The sequence below is a fragment of the Sander lucioperca genome, chromosome 4 (assembly GCF_008315115.2).
Source record: "Sander lucioperca isolate FBNREF2018 chromosome 4, SLUC_FBN_1.2, whole genome shotgun sequence".
In the NCBI taxonomy this organism is placed as follows: Eukaryota; Metazoa; Chordata; class Actinopteri; order Perciformes; family Percidae; genus Sander; species Sander lucioperca.
The window spans coordinates 12645197-12668861 of record NC_050176.1 but is presented as its reverse complement, the minus strand read 5'-3'; the positions used below and the strand labels follow the sequence as shown (position 1 = coordinate 12668861).

Genomic DNA, 23665 nt, shown 5'->3' with positions numbered 1-23665 from the left:
GTGTGTGTGTGTGTGTGTGTGTGTGTGTGTGTGTGTGTGTGTGTGTGTGTGTGTGTGTGAGGGGGTTGGAGATGTATAGGGACGTCAGCCCTGCTCTGAGCTTGCAGAAGTCGTAATAAATAAGTGATCAAAACTGAAAGATGTCCACAAGTTAGTTAATGAGCAGGGACTTTTTATGTCTCACTAATTTGACAAACTAATTGTTAAAATCTCCTGAATGTCTAAAAGCATCAATACATTTCATAAACTTAAAAAAGACAGATTGATTAATTTCTAGAATCACTCAATCAATGTTTTACAGGAATGATGGTGGACTTTTCGAAGCATGTGTCCTGGGTATGACAGACCGGGACAGGTTGAATATGATAACGAGCACCAGCACTAGTTGGTCAGCACAGAGTATGAGAACCACTGATACCATCTAGCCCTGCTGCTTTCTTGGTGTTCACATGCTTGATTTCAGACACAAGTGAAAAGTCAGTTGAAAAAGATGTCGGATCAATGTGTCTGGAAATCACGCACAAAGTGCATAAAAGCTGTTAACTTGTGTCCGTGCTTACCCACTGCATGCATCAAAAGGTGCACAACAAAGCAGAATCACTGCACATGGCTTCAGAAGACCACAACATGAGTGAAAATGGATTGGAATGGAATTAGGAGTGAAAAATTAAAAATAGCAGATCAATAAACATGAGCGAATAATCGACTGATCCAAATTGTATTCCCTTCCAACAGATTTCCACATGGAAGGATTGAGTATTAGTCTCATTTCAAAGTGGAGCTCAGAGTAATCAATACACACCCTTTTCCCGATTGATTTGCCCACCTCACCGGTCATGCGTCATGAACTCCCCCGCCTGTGTATTAGCAGATCAGTAGCAGAACAACAGTGATAGGGACTAAAAACAAAGAGGGCTGCATCTACATTTGTTCAATTAAGTTATATATATTCAGTTATGAGGGGGTCTGGATGATGGGAAAATGTACCTTAAATGTATAGAGCCAGATAAGAAGGACCACTGACTTGAATGATGAAATTATATGGTTACATAAAGAAGAAGAATGATACTATACCATAAACAATGTTAGGAATTAAGGCAATTTAAGTTTATTTTTAGCATTAAAAAAGTAGCACTGACATACAAAAATAAAACTACATATGAATGTTATTTATTTTATAAGAAGAATGTGTGGACATCGTGTCGATCAAGATGAGTAAAAGTACCAGCAGTGTCCATCAGAGTCCATTGTAGAGTGGTCTGCAGTGTGGCTCTAGTTTGTCCTCCAGGACGTAGTCAGGTCCACAGACCCAGGGGTCCCCCGTCTCCCACTGCCACTTCTGCAGACTCTGCCTCAGGCTCTCCAGCACGGCGCTGTAGTTTGGGTCTGATACCAGGTTCCTCGTTTCCAGTGGGTCTGTCCTGTGTTGGTGAAGCATATGTTCAAATTGAAAAAAACAACTATTGAAGGTAAAATAAAGCTTTATTGTTTTAATTCCCAGGATGAAGGTCTAAATGATGTTTCTCTTCACCACAGAGAACATGCTCGTGCTCGTTTTTTGGTCACAGTGAAGCAAAGGAAGCCCTGTAGTGTTTAATTAAAATGGTTTATTTGAAAATTCTATATATTGACAATATAAATGAAAAATGGACATACAATATTAGAATTTGTCAGACCATCAACACAAGGCCATGCTTTAGCCACTTTCCTCTTTTTCCTTCTTTTTAGGAAACATATACGTTGCAGGTTTTTTGTTGTTGAGAGAAACTAACTGAAGTTCATTGCAGGAGAAGCGTACCTATTTCCTCTTATGAATATTCATATTTGATTTAGTTTGAGAAAATTTTCTATCCTTTATTGTGTCAGTTTCTGAACATTTCCTTATGCCTAATCACACTGTGAACAGTGGATGGTGTACCTTATATCAATCAGAGGAACTGGTGTCATCCACCAATCAAGGTAAGGTATTGTGATCACTCTGCTTTGGGCATCGATCTCTAAGCTCAAATGGGACTGATATTTATCTTCTGCATAGCTGAAAACATGATGGAGCAACATGATTTGTAACAGACCTGGAGTCAAACAGCTCCCAGCGCTCTCTGTAGTAATACTGCTCCAGGCTTTTGAACCAGTGCGTGGGCTCACTCAGCCTCGTGCGGTTCAGCAGGTCCTGGAAGGTGGGTGACACGTACAGGTCCTGGTCGATGGGGAAGGGCATGCGGTAGTGTAGGTTGTGGAGAAGGTGGTACGCCCCCTGGTGGACGGAGCGGGTTGGGTAGTACATGGTTACCTGAAATCCAAATGACAGTACAGCAGTCAAGGCCCATTGTTTGACTCCTATTTGTGACAGGGGCCATGACATCCCGTCTGGTAGTTAAAAAAACAGCAGTGCTCACAGACCTCGTGAAGGGACTGGCTGGCGTAGACGGTGTGCCAGCTGCTGGGCTCAGTGACCAGAGCAGGCAGTAAGGAGCGACCGGTGAGGTGAACCAGGGTGGCAGGGCCGCCGGGGAGGCTGTAGGATGGATAGGGAACAGAGAACCATTCCAGAATGGTGGGAGTGATGTCTGCCAAAACAAGAGAGGGAGAAGAAGAGAAAAGATAGTGAGGAAATAAGGCAAACTACAGTAATATCTGAGTTGATACATTTCAATTTAATGTTAGTATTCATGCAATAATAATTATAGAAATTTTAAAATACTGTACTCATAATTAGTACAGTGTTGCTATTATTTCATACTGTAAACATATTTACATGTCACTGTCCGATGAAAACCACATATCTCCGAATAGGCAGGTTTTGAATGTTTCAGATTAATTGAAGGATCAAGGGCGCCCGGATAGCTCAGTTGGTAGAGTGGGCGCCCATATATAGAGGTTTACTCCTCGATGCAGCGGGCCCGGGTTTGACTCTGACCTGCGGCCCTTTGCTGCATGTCATTCCCCCCTCTTCCCCTTTCATGTCTTTAGCTGTCCTGTCAATAAAGGCCTAAAAATGCCCAAAAAACTATCTTTAATTGAAGGATCAAGTTCTCCTCCATGTTGTCTCCAATTGTCCCAGTTTTTGAACTAAATAAACCATTTAAAAACCCATTGGAAACAGTGTTGGTTTTCTTAGCTCATAAAAAGTCAACATCATGGAGAAACATGGTTTTCATAGGACAGTGACAAGTGTTTTAACGTTATTTAATGTTCATTACACCTACTACTTATATACGTAAATATTTGCCACAGTTAGTTTATTTAATGTGTTGTTAATACAATCTGCAGACATTTATATCACAACTGTTTTTTCTATTGTTTAATTGATGGTATTGTCCTGATTACATTTAATTATTACCCTCTCAGGACAGGGGATCATTTTCAGTTTCTTATTTTATCTAAGATCTGCTGCTGATGCACAATTGTTAAGTCTCCCTCTGGTGGCCGATGTAGCACATCAGATAAACACATTGACTTCACTGTTTGTTCAATTGTCTATGCCAGTGGTTCCCAAACAGGGAACACACCGAGAGTTCCCAAGATAAATCTGAGTGGTCACAAGATGATTAGAATTTTTTTTTTTTGCTGACTTTTTCTTTTTTTACTGAAATACAGATACCTGTGTGGCCTACAAAACACTGGAAAAAATTAGAAAATCTCTCTTTGATTGAACTGCTCACAACTCATTTCTCACTAAGGCCATAACCTGTGATGAGGGGTCACACAGAAGTAGACATTTCTTCATTTTACAAGGTACCCCCAGGTTTCCACAAGTTAAATATAAGACTTTTTAAGACATTTTTAATACCTTTTAGAATGAAATTTAATACCAACTTCATGAACATACTGGCAAAAGTATGTAGGATATAACGGAATACCCGAAAGGATTTTAGGCTAAAAAAGAATTGTTTACCAAGTACTTGAACTTAATACAATATTTAATTGTAGTACTCAATACATGCATGCTTTGTGACGAAACGATGAAGGAGTTATTTAATCTTATGAAAGGACAATACAAATGTTAGACCTTTGTGAACGAAATTTAAGACTTTCTAAAGAAATGTAAGACTTTTAGGGCCTTATTTTTGGAATATTATATTTAAGACATTTTTAAGACTTTTAAGATCCCCGCTGGTACCCTGTTTTAAGGAGTCACAAGCCAAAAAAGGATGGTAGCAACTGGTGTGAGCACTAAACTGGAACAAAACCTGCTATGGACACTGTGCTCACAGCAAGTGGCTGACTTGACAAGTGACAGACTTTATGGTCTATATTTCATTACATCCATCTCTTACCCAGCAGGCTGACGTAGGCCTGGCTGGTGTCTCCCCATCGCTCCCTGTGCTCTGGAGAGGACACCAGCATGGGCTCGGCTGTCCCTGAGCGATACAGGTTGGTTCTGCCGTTCGGAAAGGGGATGCCGTTATCGGAGCTGTAGATGACCAGAGTGTCGTTCTCATAACCAGCGTCCCTGAGCTCCTGAAGAACCAAACCGATACCTGCAGAGGAAATTCACACCAGTATAGCTTAGTGTTTCACAAAAATAGCTTCTCTCTGTCTTGTGCCTTTGTGTCTTTTTATGGGTAGGTGGTTTTACCTACCTTGGTCCAGCCTGCTAACCGTGGTGTACTGTGCAGCCAAGTCGGCTCGTGCTGCAGGTGTGTCCGGCACAAAAGGAGGAACCTGAACACAAGATGAGGACAGGTTCATCAAACTTTTGTCTCTGTGTGTCTTTCAGATGTATTTCATTACAATAATCAATAAGACAAAATCTTAGGATTTGTAATTTTGTTTGTTTAAAAACAGCATAACAGCAGCAGTAGAAATGTGACCATGAAGTGAAAAGAAAAATGTACATGTTCATGGTATATCATGAGCAGCCACAAAAAAAATATGCTCTCAAATGTACTGCTGTAGAAATGATAAATGTTATAATACAAGAAATATGAAGTAAAATTTTTGAAATAGGTATAAATTTATATTTTTTTTAAAAAGGTGAAAAAGTCACGTGAAAACATAAAATCTGTATGTCACTGACCTTTACTTGTTCTGGTGTGTAATATTCTGGCGTCCAGTCAGGTATTCTACCCATCCCCATTTCACCATTCCCAAACTTCTCACAGAAAGCTCCATACTGGGGCTGCGAGTGTCCACATCGGTGGGTGTCATGAAAGGCAACATACAGGAAAAACGGCTTCTCTTCATCTTTTATATTTTCTTTATTCTCGTCTTTCTTTCGCCTTCGTTCAAAAGCTTCTTCGTTATGGGTCTGGAAAAACTTTCGGACCAGGAGTTTGATACGGGTGATGTTCCTCCCCACCTGGAGGACAGAGTTGTTCTCTTCCGTGTAGGCAAAATCAAAAGGGTATACAGATCCAGGACCGACATGCTTCTTCCCAATTATACCTGTGGGAGTAAGAAAAGAGAAAAGAAAGAGGGGGAGAAATGATGGTGGTGTGTGTGTGTGTGTGTGTGTGTGTGTGTGTGTGTGTGTGAGTGACTTGAAATAAACTGGTGTCTATGTTACTTACCTGTGTGTACGTTGGCTTGGCTGAGGAGCAGCGGCAGACTTTGTACTCCGTCAAACGAGTTGAAGTTGTGAACACCCTGATGAAGCCCGTACATGCCGTTCTGGTGCTGAAAACACATCAAACAGACCTAAATACTGTGCCTTCATGCACAAATGAGAGGCATCCATATGTGTGTGTGTGTGTGTGTGTGTGTGTGTGTGTGTGTGTGTGTGTATGTGTTTTACCTGTGGCAGGCCAGTGAGGATGGTGGAGCGACTGGGGGAGCAGCTGCTGACAGAGGTAAAGGCGTTGCTGAACACCAGGCTACGCTGGGCCAAAGAGCGCAGGTGGGGGGTGTGGACCACAGAGTTGTTATACACCTCCGTCTCAAAACCTGCATCATCAGCTGGAAGAGGGAAAAGACACATGTATTATCTCTAACACTACATGGTCAAAAGGGGGATTTACTCCCATTCAGCCACAAGAGCATTCGTGATGTCACCCACTGATGTTGGACGTCGCTGTCAGTGTTTCAGTTTATCCTAAAGGTGTTTAATGGGGTTGAACGCAGAGCTATGTGCAGGCAAGTTCTTCCACACCAAACTGAGACAACCATTTCTTTATGGACCTGGCTTTGTGCTCTGTGGCATGTTCATGTTGAAACAATCTGTTGCTATAAAGTTGAAGGCACACTGTTGTCATTGTTGACTGTAAGACTTCCCTTGAATGGAATACATAGAAGCAAGTGTAGGCTGTGATAGACTTGTCCACATGCTTAGTATGACCAGTAGTGTACATCATTATACAGAGAGGTATTTTTGTTATTTTTGTCCACCCCATGTATATCAGTGAGGGTAGGCTATAATAATACCCCCTCTCTGTATAATGCAATAGGATTTATTGCTGGACTGTTGTATTAGAGTGTATTAGATTTAGCTAGGTGTACCTGATATTTCAGCATTGTAATTCTTCCAGTTGAAAAGACATTTGAAGTATTTAAAACTAGCACGACCTATAAATGTAAAAGTTCACTCACCAATTATTAGAAGGACATTTCTTCTCTTTGACTCCCCGATGCAACATGATGCCAAAATGAGAAAAAGCAACTCAAGCAGCATGATCGTGATGAGGATGATTATCTCTTCTGACGGTTTCACATAGATCTCGCCTACTTAGTCTCAAAATGATTTCTGGTTTGGCTTTGAAACATTTAATATGAGTCAAAACAATTACATTCAATAAATAAAATGAATTCAGTCATCACAATTATTACCTAAAGTACATAACGTGACAAGTAGAGCTGGGTGCCAGACGGATTTGGACCATTTGTATTGGACTTGTTTTCACCGTCTTCCTCAAACAACTTAAGCCCCGCCCATCTGTGGTCACATGAAAAAAGGTCACGTGAGGATAGAAAACAGGAACCGTCTCGCGCTTCATCAGCGAAATGTCATTTTAGGAAGTGGTTTTGGAAATGTAACAACAACGCGTTGACACCACATCCATGGTTGACAGAGAAGGAGCTAAAAATCACAGCTGAACCAGATGAAGAGAGAGATTTAGTAAGAGTTTCTATTATATTCTGTTGTCTTGTTTTTCTATTTTATGTTGTTGGATTGTTTGCTCTTTTCTATTCTTTTAAAGTTTTAAATTTGTTTATTAGGATAAACCACTTGAGAAGTATCTTATTTTCGAGGGGGGTCCCAAAATATAGTACAAACACTACATAACAACTGTGTAGTGTGTTCTATTCTGTTTTTCTTTTCCATTTTATTGCATTGCTTTTTTTGCCCTATTCTGTTCAATTCTATTGTGTAGTGTTTTCTATTCTGATATATATATATATATCTGATGATGAGGATATACTCAGGCAGCGTCGCATATATTATATTATATGCCCAAGCTAACATGTTGGTAAGAAAATTCCACATGTGCACGGATGACGTCAAAATGAGTCTGTTTAAAGCGTATTGCACTCCTTTGTATACTGCTCCCTTATGGACTAAGTCCAAAAAGGCAAGCATGCAGAAGCTTAAGTTTGCTTATAATGACTGTATGAGGATACTGCTCAACAAACCCAGGTGCTCTAGTGCAAGTGACCTGTTCTGTAATGCAGGGGTCAGCACCTTTCAGGCATTATTGAGGAGTCTCATCTAAATTCATTTGTCGCCTGAACGTCTCCCAAAATAGCATTGTTATGCTATTATTAAATCCTAGGTTTAGTGCCATACGATACCAATCATCACTATGGAAACACTGGTATAAGTGTCTTTTATAGAAATGTAGTATTGTTGTTTCTTCTGTTTTTATTTCTTTGTATATGTTTCTATTTCTTTTTAAGGTATGTTGTATGTCATGTCTGTGTCTTTTGAATGAACCTTGACTCTGGAATAAAAAGTTGATGATGAAGATGATATTCTGTTCTGTTGTGTCTTTTTCTGTTCTCTTCTATTCCACTCTACTCTACTCTGTTTTTCTATTTCTATTAGTTTTTTCTATTCTATTACGTGTTGTTTTTCAGTTCTATTTAAATCTCTTCTATTCTATTCTATCTTCATCTGTTGTGTTTGTTCCAGTCACACAGCTGTATAATTTAAATCATTCATGTTCTTCCACTTTGTTAATGCAACATCTTAATGTTCAATCTATTTTAGTAGAATATTATAGCCTACATAACATAAACACATTATAGGACACAATGGGAGAAAGCATTAAAAAACATTACACTATAAAATGAAGCTACTGGTAAACTCACATAACACCGAGGAATATGTGTGGGATTATTTCTTTGTTTAATGGCTTGTAGATGATTGTGGAGAAAAAAGGTATGCAGCACACTTACCTGTTGTATGACCATCATAAAACCTAACAACCTAAAAGCTTGTTAAGGTAGAGGGACACAGAAAGACAAATTGAATGTCTGACCTGGCAGCTTACAAGTTAGTTACCTGAAGACTTTTTTTTTTTTTTTTCCTATTACACACAGATCACAGAATGCACCGAAGATATGGCATCCGCTTTCTTTAACATGCTGCATGTTTGTCCAGAAAAACACACAGACAAACAAGAGGAGGAAACTTAAACACTTTGTGTAAGTGGCTTTTATTCTGTAATCAGCCTACTCATGCACACATTTGAATATGTAAAACATCACTTTTCCCTTTGTGCACATTGCTGCTGTCTCTTCATCCTTTTCGTTGTCGTCATCCTCCTCTCCAGGTTCTCCTTCCTGACCTGTAATCCTTGTGCGATGGACAGGCCTCTGCTGGGTCGATTGTCGGCTCGGGGCTGCTGCTCCTACAACACACTCAAGGCCTGGCTGCCAATCCTCTCCTGGCTACCCAGGTACAAGCTGAAGTGGCTTCAGATGGACCTGCTCGCAGGCCTCACCGTCGGGCTGACAACTGTACCGCAGGTGCTGGCTTATGCTGAAGTAGCCGGCCTTCCTGTTCAGGTGAATCGTAGCTGGGTTTTCTGTGGATTCAACTTCCATTTAGATTTAACTCTCTCCAGCTGGGCTGTTTTCAATCATCAAGTTGTTAAAATCAACTACTACAGTATTCTATATTTGGATCCCCATTACTTGACACCCAGCTCACCAGACGAGACGAGACACGAGATTGGGTTCACGAGATTGACACTAATTTCGAGGTTCAAGTCAGACTCATCCGTCATGCTGGCTGCTCCTCTGCACTTGTGTAGTGATATCGCGAGACACTTTTTACCTCAATGAGAAATCTCGTGGGTCGAGATCTCATCACACCTCTAGTCGCTAGTTTTCCTGGGGCCATGAACAAAAGAAGTGAACAAGTGTGCATCCCCTCCATATGTTTTGTCACTTGTTCTCAACATTTCAGAGTTGAAATCATGATGTCGTCTATCAATACCATCCCATTTTACTGATGCACTGCTTTCACTTAAAGATAATTCTCTTTATTTATTTATCATTACAGCTGAAGCAATTACTTGATTGACAGAATATAAATCGGCAACTATTTTGGAAGTCAATTAATTGTAATTTTTCAAGCAAAAATGCCACACATTTTCTCAAATGATTTTTTTTCTCCACAAATTTAATATCTGAGTTGTGAATGGATGGTTGGACAAAACAAGTAATCTACAAGAAATATTGAGGGTCATTTTTTCCTATTTTCTGACATTTTATCCACCAAATGAGAAATCGATTCATGGGAATATAATCAAGAGTAAAGATCCCTTCCACATACGTTTTAAGACATCTAAAATACTCTTGCAATTACATTTGTTCCTTGTCCATCCTTGGAAAAATCCTGAATCTATGAGTACAGTATGAAAATGTTTTCAAAAGTTTTTAAAAGTTTCAAAAGTTTAACTTCTGGACACAAGATGCCTCCTACTTCACTGAAAAGTCCTTTATCAGTGAGTGTGCACTGAAGGTTTTAAATTTCCACATCACACTTGTTTAATTTGCATATTGAACCATGATTGGCTTCCAAAGTAGTTATGATTTACGAGAACACAGAGAAACATTCCTCCTTCATCAGACAAATGTGAAAAAAGCTTTATAGTGTAAAACTCTGGTCAAGCAACAAGAAGAAACAGATTGTTGAGTGGAGAGGGACTGTAATGAATCAATCTAAAAGCCTTTCTCTCCTCAGTACGGACTCTACTCTGCCTTCATGGGGGGGCTCATCTACACCCTCCTGGGGACCTCTAAGGACGTGACACTGGGTCCCACGGCCATCATGTCCCTCCTGTGCTTCTCCGTGGTGGGGGGGCAGCCGCACCGAGCCGTGCTGCTGAGCCTTCTCTGTGGAGTCATCCAGGCTCTAATGGCATTACTGAGATTAGGTGAGGGACGGGTCAGGTGACAGCAGTTTTGGGGTTTTTCTTGATTTAGTTGACACTTGCGAGCCAAGTGGACAAACATACAAAAAGTGTGACATGTTGTTTTCACTTGATAGCAATTATATTTTAGCATATGTGAAATTTAAGTTGAGCTCTGTATCAAAGCCTGATTTAAAAACATTACAATATTAGAAATGAGTTGTTTAGAAAAGAGAAGAGAGAGATACATGTCACAGGACAGAACAGCGGAGACTGTGAGGAAACGGGAGATTAGTTTGTGAGTGCAGGAGAGACACTTCCTACCACGACTTCTATCTACCACTTCCTCAGCTTAATCACTCACAATTCCTGTGAAGTCTGTAGATTTCTCAACTATGCTTCTTTTTTTGGGGAGGTTTAAGGTCAGTGTCATGACTCTGTAAATCGTTCATTGCTTTGCTTGTCTTCTGCAGGTTTCCTGCTAGACTTCATCTCTTTCCCTGTAATAAAAGGCTTCACTTGTGCTGCTGCGATAACCATTGGCTTTGGCCAGGTCAAGGTGAGAGTTAAACACATGCACTCACTTGTCTCAAACAAACACAGCAACATAAACAACACATACATCTACAAAACCACCAGTTACCAGCTCCTGTACTCAGGAACAGAAATGTCAAAAATACGTATGTTTGATTTCATTTAGAAACATTGTCTCTATTAGATAGTTTGTCCAACTGAAAGCGCTGACAATTGTATCTTTCAACTGGAAAATGTCCCGCTCAACGACAATATCTTGTCAGTGACATAATAGAGCCTTTACAAAATGTGTTGTTGTTTTTATGTGTTAATGTAGATTTTTTAAAATGTTGACATGGAAGGAATTAGCGCCCAGTATTGGTGTGCTCCACACAGTTTACAGTTTACAGAACAGCAAGGACTCGTTCGTATGATGGTGAGAGTGCATGTTTAACTTTCTGATTTAGGAGCAGCATTTCTGGGAGACAGATGTTTATGTTTATGATATTTATAGTAAGATTATATAACATTTAAAAGGAGAAATAACACATTCTTGCTATTAACACACCTCTTGTTACCCCTTGCAATTAAATACACCAATAGGGATTCACAACTACAGCCGCACTTGGTCTGGTTTGACCAGCAGCTTATGGGGGCTGATTTTCTCTTGATTGATTTGGATCTGCAAACAAATTTTGCATTTACTAAAATTATCTAAAATGCAAAGAGAGAGACCAGATCTACAACTCATTTCAGAGTCGGTTGTTTCAGCTGATGGCAGTCGCATCTTTTCTGTTTCTAGAATATTCTGGGACTCCAAAGCATTCCCCACGAGTTCGTCCTGGAGGTCTACTACACCTTCTACAAGATCCCAGAAGCCAGGATAGGTGATGTGGTACTGGGTCTGCTTTGTCTCGCTCTGCTGGTCATGTTGTCCTTTATGAAGACGAGTCTGGGCTCTGACAACGCTCCCACCTGCGCCAGAGTCGCCAGGAAACTAGTGTGGACGGTTGCTACCAGTCAGTACCTGTGTGTGTGTGTGTGTGTGTGTGTGTGTGTGTGTGTCTGTCACAGATGTATTTATCTTTTGTGATTGATTGTGTATAACATTTTACAGTGTGTCTGCACTATGTTTTACTTTTCTAAAACTTTCCTCCAATTTCGTCATGTCTTTTCTGTCTTGGTCAGTGCGTAACTCTCTGGTGGTCGTGGCTGCATCCTTGGTAGCATTTTCTTGGAATGCTTACGGTCATCCCGTGTTTACAGTCACTGGGGAAACTTCCCAGGGGCTCCCGCCATTCAGGCCCCCACCCACCTCAGACACCACAGCTAACGGCACCGTCGTCTCCTTTGGAGAGATTGTAGAGGTACGGAGCAGAGTGACGAGGCCAGCAAAAGGGGGGAGGGCAGTGAATCTTTGTTGCTAAAAGATTGAGTTGCAACTTTTACTTCCCAAAATCTTTCCACTTCACCAGAAGAGCAGCTGACTAGCCAGTTGTCCTTTCTGTGTTTTGTGCAGGGCTTTGGAGGAGGGCTTGCTGTGATTCCCTTCATGGGTCTGTTAGAGAGCATTGCTATTGCTAAAGCTTTTGGTAAGTGTTTTTAGCCACACTAGTAGCGTAGAGATGGCAATGTCTGTCTGTCAGTTGGCCCAGACTGAAATATCTCAACAACTATCAAATGGATTTCCATAAGATGTTGTTCAGACACACATGATCATGGGGCATCCTCTAGCTCACCTGGTAGAGTGTGCGCCCGTGTAGGCAGCGGCCCGGGTTCAAATCTGCCCTGCTTCTTGTCATCCCCTCTCTCTCTACTACTACCCCAAAAATACCATCATTAGATAATAATGGCAGTGTTAGAAAAGTTATGCTTGCTATAATCTTTGCTTCATTTTAGTGTTAAACTATTTGCATGAAGTCTGTGTGCAACTATTTCTGTTTCTCATGAGATAGTCATGAGAGCCACTGACCTTGTGAAAAGCACAGAATGCCCCTGAGGGCAGAGAGAGCACATGTGGAGGAGACGCCGGGCCTGACCAGAGTTAAGAAGACAGTATCTCTTTGTAATATTATTCCCTTTTCCTTTATAAAAAGCTGTTGTTAAACACTATGCTGACTATTAGTTTGAGAGAACTGATTTTGTCCATTCTTTGATAAATAATTATCCTAACATGCAGTTAAAGAATGGGTGTCTCATCGGACTGATTTTAACTTCCTGTTTGTCCTCAGCCAGTCAGAACGACTACAGAATTGATGCCAACCAGGAGCTGCTGGCAATTGGTGTGACCAATATCATGGGCTCCTTTGTGTCAGCCTACCCTGTCACTGGCAGCTTTGGAAGGTGTGTGTGTGTGTATGTGTGTGTGTGTGTGTGTGTGTGTGTGTGTTTTATTTTATATAACACCTTTCACAGACCAAGTCACAAAGTGCTTCACACAAAAGACATTTGATTAAAATACAATAGGATCCAAAACAGAAAATAAACAAGCAACAACAAATGCAATTCCAATGAGGATTAAAAGAATAAAATCACGATGTGATTAGGGGGCCAACGCAATGCGATTTAATTTTTTTTTAATCGCATTAATCGCATGCCGGCATTTATTAATTTATTTTACACTTCACTCGGCTTTGCGTCGTGCCTAACAGGCTACTATTTTGACCCTTTGCAGCACCGTTACTTATCATCAAGCTGCCACTTCCTCCTAACACATCCTGGCATGTTCTGACCTGTCTTGTTGCCGTCGAGGGAGACCGTAGTTTTCACGGATACACAGCCTGTACGACACGGAGAAAGCAGCCACAGTGGAACAGCTGCAAGGTGCTGCAAATGCTGTCTCATTAACCGGTGATCACTGGACATCAATGAGTAATCAACATTATTTAGGAGTTACTAAACACTATATTAACTCTAGTAAAGTAAGGGATTTTTTAGTTTTTTAGTTAGGTACTTGGAGGAATTGTGCAATAATGACAGATTCACACATTTTTCTTTTGTTTACAGTAAATAAATAATTACAAATCTTAAAATCATGTTCATAAAGTCACTTTCTTTGCATTCATTTGATTCCCAATCAAGATACACTGGTAAAAATTGCTTTTCGATTGTTAATATGTACTTAAAAACTGTTCTGAAATGCAAAATAATAGAATTTTAATCATGTGATAAAACATGCGATTAATTGCGATTAACTATAGAAATTCAGCGATTAATCGCGATTAAAAAAAATTAAATAAAACCCAAAATTACAAACATTAGACAAAAGCCAGTTGAAACAAGTATGTTTTCAGTTCAGTTGCAAAGCGTCAACCGAGACTGCAGAACGTAAGTTAACAGGAAGGGCGTTCCACAAGATCGGAGCTACCACTTCAAAGGAACGATCACCTTTAGTCTTTAAACGAGTGCGTGGGACCACCAGTAGTCCCTGGTTAGAAGATCTGAGTGACCTGTTCAGAGATATAAACAGGCGCCTGTCCATGCAATGCTTTATATGTAAGAACTAGAACCTTAAATTGGATCCTGAACTTTATTGGAAGCCAATGTAACATGGATAACACAGGAGTGATGTGTGACATTCTGGTGGACCTGGTCAACAGCCTAGCAGCAGAATTCTGCACTAGTTGCAGACGGTCCTGGGATCACTTGCTAAGACAAGTGAAAATGGAGTTGCAGTAATCAAGCCGTGATGAAACAAAACCATGAATGATCATCTCAAGTTCACTTTGCGAAACCACGGTCCTAAGTTTAGCAATGTTTCTCAGTTGAAAGAAACCTGTGCGGGTCAGTGACCTGATATGTTGGTCAAGAAACATATTCTGATGTAATATAACACCAAGGTTTCTAAGATTGGACTGTACCACTGAAGAAAGGGACCGCAAAAGATTAACAACTTTGGAGGCTGTAGTATCCGGAGCAACAATAAGGACTTCGGTCTTATCTTCATTAAGCTGCAAGAAATTGTTTGCCAACCAATCCTTAATGGAGGACAAACAATTGAGCAGTGCTGACACTTTGTTAGTTTCCTCCGGCTTAAAAGAGACATACAGCTGGATGTCATCAGCGTAGAAATGATAACGTATATCTCCAAATTGCCTAATTATGTGGCCTAGGGGAAGCATATACAATGTAAATAAAATTGGACCTAACACAGAGCCCTGCAGCACCCCACAGGAAAGAGCCGGGTTTTCAGAGGAATAGGGGCCCAGTGACACTGAATAGGTTCTATCTGAAAGATAGGAGGTGAACCAGTCCAGGGCGATCGCAGAGATCCCAACCCAGTGCTTAAGTCTGTCAAGCAAAATGGTGTGATGCAGTATCGTCCAACAGTACCAGAACAGAACATTTACCCGCATCAGAAGACATCATTAGATCATTGGATACTCTAAGAAGAGCGGTTTCTGTAGAGTGTTTCTGACGGAAGCCCGATTGAAATGTGTCTAGTATGTTGTGAGTGGCTAAAACAGCAGAAAGCTGATTAGCTACAACTTTTTCTAAAGATTTCGAAATAAAAGGCATCTTGGAGATTGGCCTATAGTTTGCGGGAATTGAGGGATCCAGATTTGTTTTCTTTAAAAGTGGCTGAAACACTGCATGTTTAAAATACAGTGGGACACAGCTGGTTTGCAGAGAGCAGTTGATTATAGAAAGTAAACAAGTACTTACAGACCTGAGGACATTTTTAAGAAGGGAAGTAGGTATAACATCTACCGGGCTCGAGGAAGGCTTCATACTGTTCACCAAGTCAGTGAGTTCTAGCAGAGAAATAGGAGCAAAACGGTTCAAAGTTAATGGCCGAGTGAACTGAAAAGAACATACCGTAGCAGTGGAGATGATGCTATTCTTGACATCTCTGATCTTATTTTCAAAGAACAAGAGAAAATCACTGCAGTCATTATTTGAAAAGACTGGCACTTCAGGAGGAGAGGGATTTACAAGATTGTTAACGGTGTCAAAAAGGATTTTGGGATTACGCTTGCTAGAAGCAATAAGGTTAGTAAAGTACGATGTCCTCGCTTCCTTAACCATGTTATTGTATTCAAATAATAGTTCTTTGTGATGATCCGGTGCACCTGAAGCTTGGTGGTTTGCCACTCTCGTTCAGACCTCTAACATAAACGTCGAAAAGAACGAGTGGAGTCATTTAACCATGGGGATGAATTAACAGAAGGGACAAGTCGCACTTTACTTGGAGCCACATTATCCAAAAGTGATGAGCAGTACGTGTTGAATGAGTGAACCAGACCATTAATGTCAGTATTATAAGACAACACTGCACTTTGGTCAAATGCAGCAGAAAACCTTTCCGCTGAAAGGCGGTTTAATATGCGAGAACTGCTTAGGCGTTTACTGGGCTGTAAATCCAAATTAAAAGACTGCTGAATAAAAATGCAGTCATGGTCAGTGACATGCATCTCCTCAGTGCAGATAGAGTCAAGATTAAGACCAAGTGTAAAAACAAGGTCCAAAGTATGACCCCCAACATGTGTGGGACCAGACACATGTTGGATAAAATTAAAAGATTCAGTGACATTAAGAAAATCTGCGGCCAAGGTGCAGGAATTGTCATCGACGTGAATATTAAAATCACCAACCATAACCACTTTTTCCAAACCAATAATAGAGGACAAAAGATCACTGAATTCAGAAATAAAAGAACTGTTTGAACCAGTGGGCCGGTAAATTAAAACACAATAAAAAGGATTAGAACTACCGACTTTGGTCACCTGTAGTTCGAATGTGGAAAACACCCCTGTTTTTTGTACACCACCGCGAGCCCTCCTCCCCAGCCCGAGATCCTTGGAGTAACTGATAAAATGACAGTCTGATGGACAAAGTTCAATTAGTGTGTGTGTGTGTGTGTGTGTGTGTGTGTGTGTGTGTGTGTGTGTGTGAGAGGTCAGGTGTCTAATATTTACAGCGTCATATTTTCTGCTCACATCCAGGACGGCAGTGAACTCTCAGACTGGTGTTTGCACTCCAGCTGGAGGAATCATCACCAGTGAGTCCTGACACTTTCCAATGTTATGGCCTATGTTATAATTTAGGGGTCAGCAACCTTTTTGATATGAAGTGCCATTTAAAAATATTCTTGTTAATCAGTGTGCCATATCAGCATTAAGCCTGCCATCATCTACAGAGCCCGCTCAGGTAGTGTTATTTTTTTCTCTTTGCGCCACATTCTGTGAAGAAGGCAGCGAGTACTAGCCAATCAGAGGCAGAGTAGGGCGGGTCTTCGCTAAATGTGGATGGGGGAAAAAGTCAATCATGCTACTGTAAATAACAGGCTGTGCTCTGGCCAATGGCTGTGAAAGAGGTCATTTGGCATGCAGATGAGAGAGGACAAGATAATAAGATAGATAAGATAATATATACTTTATTGTCTATCTTATCTGCCAAAAGATGAGATAAGACACGTCAACATTTCCAAAAAACTCTCTTACACACTTGCGAGTTTCTAGTAAGCAACTCACGGTTGCTGACCCCTGTTAATCTATTATCAGCACTCTTGTTTCTTAGCTTCCGTTTCCCTCTCTCTCTCCTCTGTAGACATATGTTGTCATGGAGTTCAGAGGTAGAAGTGTTGAAAAGACAGAGACAACATTAATCTTAAACAGAGGCAGCCAAACTCTAAACTAAAGAAATAATGAAACGGCACCTTTGGGGTTAAACCATTAATATGCACATCAACCGGTCTTTGTGATCAATGGCTGATTAATCAGTGAAGAGCAGAAGTATTTTTTCTGTGGTCATGCTTAAAAAACATTATTTAAGATAACACAGAGTAGTCTGTTGAAATTCTTTTCTTTTTACTTTTTTGGTTCAATGCAACATTACATTGGTAAAATATGCTTTTTTGGGGTTTTGTGACTTCAACACTAACCCTTTTCTTGCCAACGAAAACACAAAGATGTTTTATATTATTTACTTTTCAATTTTAAATACTTGTCTGGAACAACAAAAAAGAAATCTATCATATTTATGTGACTTTCACTTCTCTCTCTCTCTCTCTCTCTCTCTCTCTCTCTCTCTCTCTCTCTCTCTCTTATTTTTGTATGTGTGTGTGTGTGTAGATAAAATTTTTGCTCAGTCTGCATTCTTCTTAGTTTGGAAATGAGGAATCTCTTTAAATGTTCCCTTCTCTCTCTCTTTCTCTCTGTTTTTTCAGGTGTGATAGTGTTGCTTTCCCTGGCGTTCCTCATGCCGGCCTTCTACTACATCCCCAAAGCTTCCTTAGCTGCTGTTATCATCTGTGCGGTAGCTCCCATGGTGGATTACCGCGTCGTGACTAAGATGTGGAGGATACGCAGTAGGTGTCTTCTTTGTTTTTCTGTGTCTCTCATATATTTGTTTGTTTTTAATTGTGGTCTCATGCTCACGTGTCTCCTACAGAGCTGGACCTGCTGCCTTTTGTTGTGACGTTCCTGATGAGTTTCTGGCAGGTGCAGTACGGCATCGTAGGGGGTGTAGCTGTATCTGGAGCCCTGCTGCTGTACAACCTGGCAAGACCCCAGATAAAGGTACTGTAATATTCTGTACAGGACGGTGTGTGAGGGAGGAGAAACATATTAACCTTTCAATGCCACCAAGGTACAATAGTTATTTGTTTGCATTGTTACAGGACAAGAGTCCCATTACTAAAAGTAGTATTAGTCATTCGTTAGTAGTATTTGTCAGGGATTTAATTCACTAATTTAGCCAAGGTTCTCAATGTAATTACCATAATTTCCATTTATATCCCAATATAAATTATATTTTGATGATACTGATGATATTTTATCCATATCTCCCACCTTTAGTTGATGGTCACATGGAGATATGTACAGCAGAGTTCAGAGAAATATAAGTATTCATCTAAAAGATCGAAGTTGACTATCATTTTTTTGGTGCCTTGAGCAAGGGCTTCTTTATAAATGTGACACCAGTCCCAGAAGTGTCAGAGCTACTCTTCCATTTTGTAATCAAAGTTTATATTGTTCTTCCATGTGAGAAACACACCACATTTAACAACATGTAAAAGCACTAAACACACACTATACAGCAATCTGGGCAAGAGAGACAGAAAAACAACAACAATTCACAATTAAAACACAAACACATAAATAATAAGTAAAATAGGAGAAAAAAAGAAGAAGAAAAAAAATAAGGTGGGGGGGGTGTTTGCAGAGATCGAATTAGGATTGATAATAAGAGCTACTCTTTCATACCAGTTTCTCTGTTAACAGCCTCAATAAACCAAAGGGCTGCACCTTTTGGCATTACCTCTTGCTCTTCCTCTGTGAAATACAGGAATTCACTAACTCAAGTAGAATAAGATGAGGACATTTGAGGAAACATAGGTACGATAACAAGGCCAAAGGGCTGCTGCAGTGTTTTAAACATTATGAAATCATGGTATCTAACGGTACAGGATTGCTTTTGTGTTAACGTGTTTCTGTTGTGTGCAGGTGTCTGATCACGGTGTGCTGGTGATGGAGTTGGGCAGTGGACTCAGCTTCCCTGCCACAGAGTATCTCAGCCACATCATACACACTCAGGCTCTGCAGGGTAAGGATTTGTTTGATAGCCTGTCTTTTTTCACAGGACACTTACAGTAATGTGTGGTGATCTCTTTCATGTTTAAAGGTCCCATGACATGGTGCTCTTTGGATGCTTTTATATAGGCCTTAGTGGTCCCCTAATACTGTATCTCTTTCCCGAAATTCAGCCAAATTACAGCCACTAGAGCCAGTCCCACAATGAGCTTTCCTTAGGATGTGCCATTTCTGTGTCTGTAGCTATTGAGGAGGAGAGAGGGGGGGCAAGGTGGAGAGTGGGGGTGTGGCCTTGACCAGCTGCCACTTTGCTCGTTTGAAAGCCATGATGTCTCTCTCTCATGGGTGGGCCAAATTCTCTGGGCGGGCAAAGCAGAGAAAGGGGAGGTAACCTTGCTCCTTATGACGTCATAAGGAGGAGATTCCAGATCGGCCCATCTGAGCTTTCATTTTCTCAAAGGCAGAGCAGGATACCCAGAGCTCGGTTTACACCTATCGCCATTACTAGCCACTGGGGGACCATAGGCAGGCTAGGGGAACTAATATTAATGTTAAAAAACCTCATAAAGTGAAATTTTCATGCCATGGGAACTTTAACCACCTCCTCTCTCTCAGTTTTTCCTCTCATTTACTCTCCTGTTTTCTTCCCATAATGTCTCTCCCCAAGCGGCTCCTCCACGCTCAGTGGTCCTGGATTGCCATCATGTCAGCATCGTTGATTACTCAGTGATCAACGAGCTCAGGGACCTGCTGAAGCAGTTCAAATTACGAGAAGTGCAACTGGTCTTTTCCAGATTGCAGGTGAGTTTTTCATTGACAATTTCAAAATAAAATGCCAGAATTCAGTTCTTATAACAACACGGCAAGACAAAATATAAATGTGTGTCCCTCTGTTTTTATCTCACACGCTCTCTTTGTCGTCCTCCCACCTTCAGCCCTCTGTTCTGGAGGTTCTCCTTGCAGCTGATCTGCAGGGCTTCAGGTATACAGACAGTGTGGAGGCGGCGCTGCAGATGGAGTCATAGAGCCTCCTCAATGTGTGACACAAAAACCATCCAATCACAGACTGGAGAGGAGATTTTTGATGCTGGACAGAGGAAATGTAGCAACACTGATCAGTGACATTTCGGATCTGAGGTTATTTGGCTGTTGTGAAGTTGAAAACAACTGATTAACCTGCTGTAAGGTGTACAGCTAAACTAGACTTTGGAAATCACTGTGGGATCTCCGAGATTACAGCACTACATTACCATTGCACAACAACACTGAAAAAGATATCTAATACTGTGTTTTACAGTATTGTACAGTATCAGCTTTTGTGGGGTATTGTGCTTTTTGTATGAATGAGGAAATAATGAGAAAAATAATGTGTGTGTGTGTGTGTGTGTGTGTGTGTGTGTGTGTGTTTCAATTTTCAATTTCAATTTTCAATTTCCAATTTCAATTTCAATTTCAATTTTCAATTTCAATTTTATTTATAGTATCAAATCATAACAAGAGTTATCTCGAGACACTTTACAGATAGAGTAGGTCTAGACCACACTCTGTAGTTTACGAAGCCCCAACTATTACAGTGGTTGCCTCAAGCGCAAGCATTAGCAGTAGCTATTGCGACAGTGGCAAGGAAAAACTCCCTTTTTTGTTAGGAAGAAACCTCGGACAGACCCAGACTCTTGGTAGGCGGTGTCTGACGGCACCAGTTGGGGGAGTGGTGAATGGTGGCAATAATAGTCATAATAAAGATAGTGAAACAGTGACCACAATGGTAGTCGTAGTAGTTCATGTCATAGTAGGGTACAGCAGGGTGTTACGGGGTGTGGTGTGGCACAGCAGCCTGGGTGGACGCAGCAGGACGCAGTCGGACACTGCGGGGAATCGCAGAGCGTAGCAGGATGTAGTAAGTCCATAGCGTCAGCTGCACCCAGGATCCTGGTGTAGGTGCCACCCAATTCCAAGGCGATGTTCTGGGTGAAGAAGAAGCATAGGGACTCCGGGGAGAAAACTCCCCAGAGCTAGGTTAGTAACAGGCATTTCTGGGACTAAGATGCACACAAAAGGAGACAAGTGAAAAGAGAGAAGAGGGAGCGGCTCATTGTGTCCTTGGAAGGAAGGAACTTCCGACAGCAGTCTAGAGTTATAATAGCATAACTAAGAGAGGCAGGCTAAAGAGAGGGGCCCTGGACCGGGCTCGTACTCTCCGCTGCTGGAACAGGCTTGTACTTCCTGCCCCCCTCTAGTCTACTACGCTGCAACTCCTCACTTCCCTAATTATAAGCTTTATCAAAGATGATGGTTTTCAGTTTATTCTTAAATGTGGCGACGGTGTCAGCCCCCCGAACCCAAGTTGGGAGCTGGTTCCACAGGAGAGGAGCCTGGTAGCTGAAGGCTCTGGCTCCCATTCTACTTTTAGAGACTCTAGGAACCACAAGTAGCTCTGAGTTCTGGGAGCGCATTGCTCTAGTGGGACAATAAGGTACTAAGAGCTCTTCTATGTATGATGGTGCTTGACCATTTAGTGCTTTGTAGGTCAGGAGAAGGATTTTAAATTCAATCCTGGATTTTACAGGAAGCCAATGCAGAGAAGCTAATACAGGAGAAATATGATCTCTTTTCTTAGTTCTTGTCAGAACACGTGCTGCAGCATTCTGGATCAGCTGGAGGGTCTTGAGGGACTTATTTGAGCAGCCTGATGGTAAAGAATTACAGTAGTCCAGCCGGGAAGTAATGAATGCATGGACTAGTTTTTCAGCATCGTTTTGCGAGAGGATGTTCCTGATTTTTGCAATGTTACGAAGATGGAAAAAGGCTGTTCTTGAGGTTTGTTTTAAGTGGGCATTAAAGGATAGATCCTGGTCAAAAATGACTCCTAGATTTCTGACAGTAGTGCTGGAGCCCAGGGCAATACCATCTAGGGTAGCTATATCTTTAGATAATGAAGTTCGGTGGTGCTTGGGCCCCAGCACAATAACTTCCGTTTTGTTTGAGTTTAACATCAGAAAATTGTGGGTCATCCAGGATTTTATATCTTTAATGCACGCTTGAAGTTTAGCTAACTGACCGCTTTCGTCTGGCTTAAATGACAGATATAATTGGGTGTCGTCTGCGTAACAGTGAAAGTTAATTGAGTGTTTCCTAATGATATTACCTAGAGGAAGCATATATAAAGAGAATAGAATTGGTCCAAGCACTGAGCCTTGAGGAACGCCACGGCTAACTTTAGCGTATTTGGATGGTTTATCGTTAATATTAACAAATTGAGATCGATCAGAGAAATAGGACTTAAACCAGCTTAGTGTGATTCCTTTAATGCCAACTAAATGTTCCAGTCTCTGTAACAGGATGGTATGGTCGATAGTGTCGAATGCAGCACTAAGATCTAATAAGTCCTTTGTCAGCAGCAGTTAGAAGGTCGTTAGTGATTTTCACCAGTGCCGTCTCTGTGCTATGATGCATTCTAAATCCTGACTGAAAGTCTTCAAATAGACTATTTCTATGCAGAAAGTCACACAATTGATTAGCGACTACCTTCTCAAGGATTTTGGAGAGAAAGGGGAGGTTAGATATAGGTCTATAGTTGGCTAAGACCTCAGGATCGAGGGTGGGTTTTTTCAGAATAGGTTTTATCACAGCTACTTTAAAAGACTGCGGTACGTGACCTGTTAATAAGGACATATTGATCGTATCTAGTAATGTGGTGTTGACCACGGGTAGTGCTTCTTTAAGTAGCCTCGTTGGAATGGGGTCAAAGAGACAGGTAGTTGGCTTAGCTGAAGAGACCCTTAACATTAATTGTTGGAGGTCTAAAGGATAAAAGCCATCTAAATATGTATCAGGTCTTATCGTTCTCTCTAGCCCTCCTGCGCCCAATAGTGAGCCGTTAGAAGCTGTGGGCAGAAGGTGATGAATTTTTTCTCTAATTGTTATAATTTTATCATTAAAAAAGGTCATGAAGTCATCACTGCTCAGAGCTATAGGAATAGATGGCTCAACAGAGTTATGACTCTTTGTCAGCCTGGCTACAGTGCTGAAAAGAAACCTTGGGTTGTTCTTATTTTCTTCTATTAGTATTGAGTAATAGTCCGATCTGGCATTTCTCAGGGCCTTCCTATAATTTTTTAGACTATCTTGCCAATCTACATGAGATTCTTCCAGTTTGGTGGAACGCCATTTGCTTTCAAGTTTTCATGAGATTTGTTTTAATTTGCGGGTTTGGGAGTTATACCAAGGTGCTAGTTTCCTTTGCACCGCCATCTTCTTTTTGATAGGAGCAACCGAGTCTAAAGTAGTCCGTAGGCAGGCCGCAGCAGCGTCTACAAAGTT

The 23665-nt window shown here is 41.1% G+C and overlaps 2 protein-coding genes across 3 annotated transcripts; one reads left to right on the top strand and one right to left on the bottom strand.

Moving 5' to 3' along the window:
• Positions 1-1085: 1085 nt before the first annotated feature.
• On the bottom strand, positions 1086-6828 carry sgsh (N-sulfoglucosamine sulfohydrolase (sulfamidase)). The gene is made up of 10 exons (XM_031288927.2): positions 6702-6828; positions 6529-6638; positions 5738-5898; positions 5514-5619; positions 5021-5388; positions 4584-4665; positions 4278-4481; positions 2401-2567; positions 2073-2290; positions 1086-1421 (listed from the first exon to the last, which is right to left on the bottom strand). The coding sequence occupies exons 2-10, from the start codon at positions 6608-6610 to the stop codon at positions 1238-1240; spliced, it is 1572 nt and encodes a 523-aa protein (XP_031144787.1). The 5' UTR covers positions 6611-6638; positions 6702-6828; the 3' UTR covers positions 1086-1237.
• A 95-nt stretch (positions 6829-6923) lies between these two features.
• On the top strand, positions 6924-20504 carry slc26a11 (solute carrier family 26 member 11). 2 transcript variants are annotated; one of them, XM_031288926.2, is made up of 15 exons: positions 6924-7054; positions 8479-8583; positions 8712-8946; positions 10130-10322; positions 10772-10857; positions 11614-11830; positions 12000-12178; positions 12331-12403; positions 13043-13154; positions 16757-16812; positions 17980-18120; positions 18204-18331; positions 19259-19358; positions 20013-20146; positions 20281-20504. In XM_031288926.2, the coding sequence occupies exons 2-15, from the start codon at positions 8528-8530 to the stop codon at positions 20368-20370; spliced, it is 1800 nt and encodes a 599-aa protein (XP_031144786.2). In that variant the 5' UTR covers positions 6924-7054; positions 8479-8527; the 3' UTR covers positions 20371-20504. The 2 variants fall into 2 exon arrangements, with proteins under 2 accessions (XP_031144786.2, XP_035856705.1); XM_036000812.1 differs by lacking the exon at positions 8479-8583 and having other exon boundaries at positions 6932-7054.
• The last annotated feature ends 3161 nt before the right edge of the window (positions 20505-23665 follow it).

Bases quoted from the DNA above. Each gene is read 5' to 3' on its own strand.
- slc26a11 (XM_031288926.2), top strand. From the start codon at position 8,528: ATGTTTGTCCAGAAAAACACACAGACAAACAAGAGGAGGAAACTTAAA. The intron at 16,813-17,979 runs GTGAGTCCTGAC...CTGTTTTTTCAG, and splicing joins AGCTGGAGGAATCATCACCA to GTGTGATAGTGTTGCTTTCC. The intron at 18,121-18,203 runs GTAGGTGTCTTC...TGTCTCCTACAG, and splicing joins TAAGATGTGGAGGATACGCA to AGCTGGACCTGCTGCCTTTT.
- sgsh (XM_031288927.2), bottom strand. From the start codon at position 6,610: ATGCTGCTTGAGTTGCTTTTTCTCATTTTGGCATCATGTTGCATCGGG. The intron at 4,666-5,020 runs GTCAGTGACATA...TCTTGTGTTCAG, and splicing joins ACACACCAGAACAAGTAAAG to GTTCCTCCTTTTGTGCCGGA. The intron at 4,482-4,583 runs GTAGGTAAAACC...TTTCCTCTGCAG, and splicing joins GGTTAGCAGGCTGGACCAAG to GTATCGGTTTGGTTCTTCAG.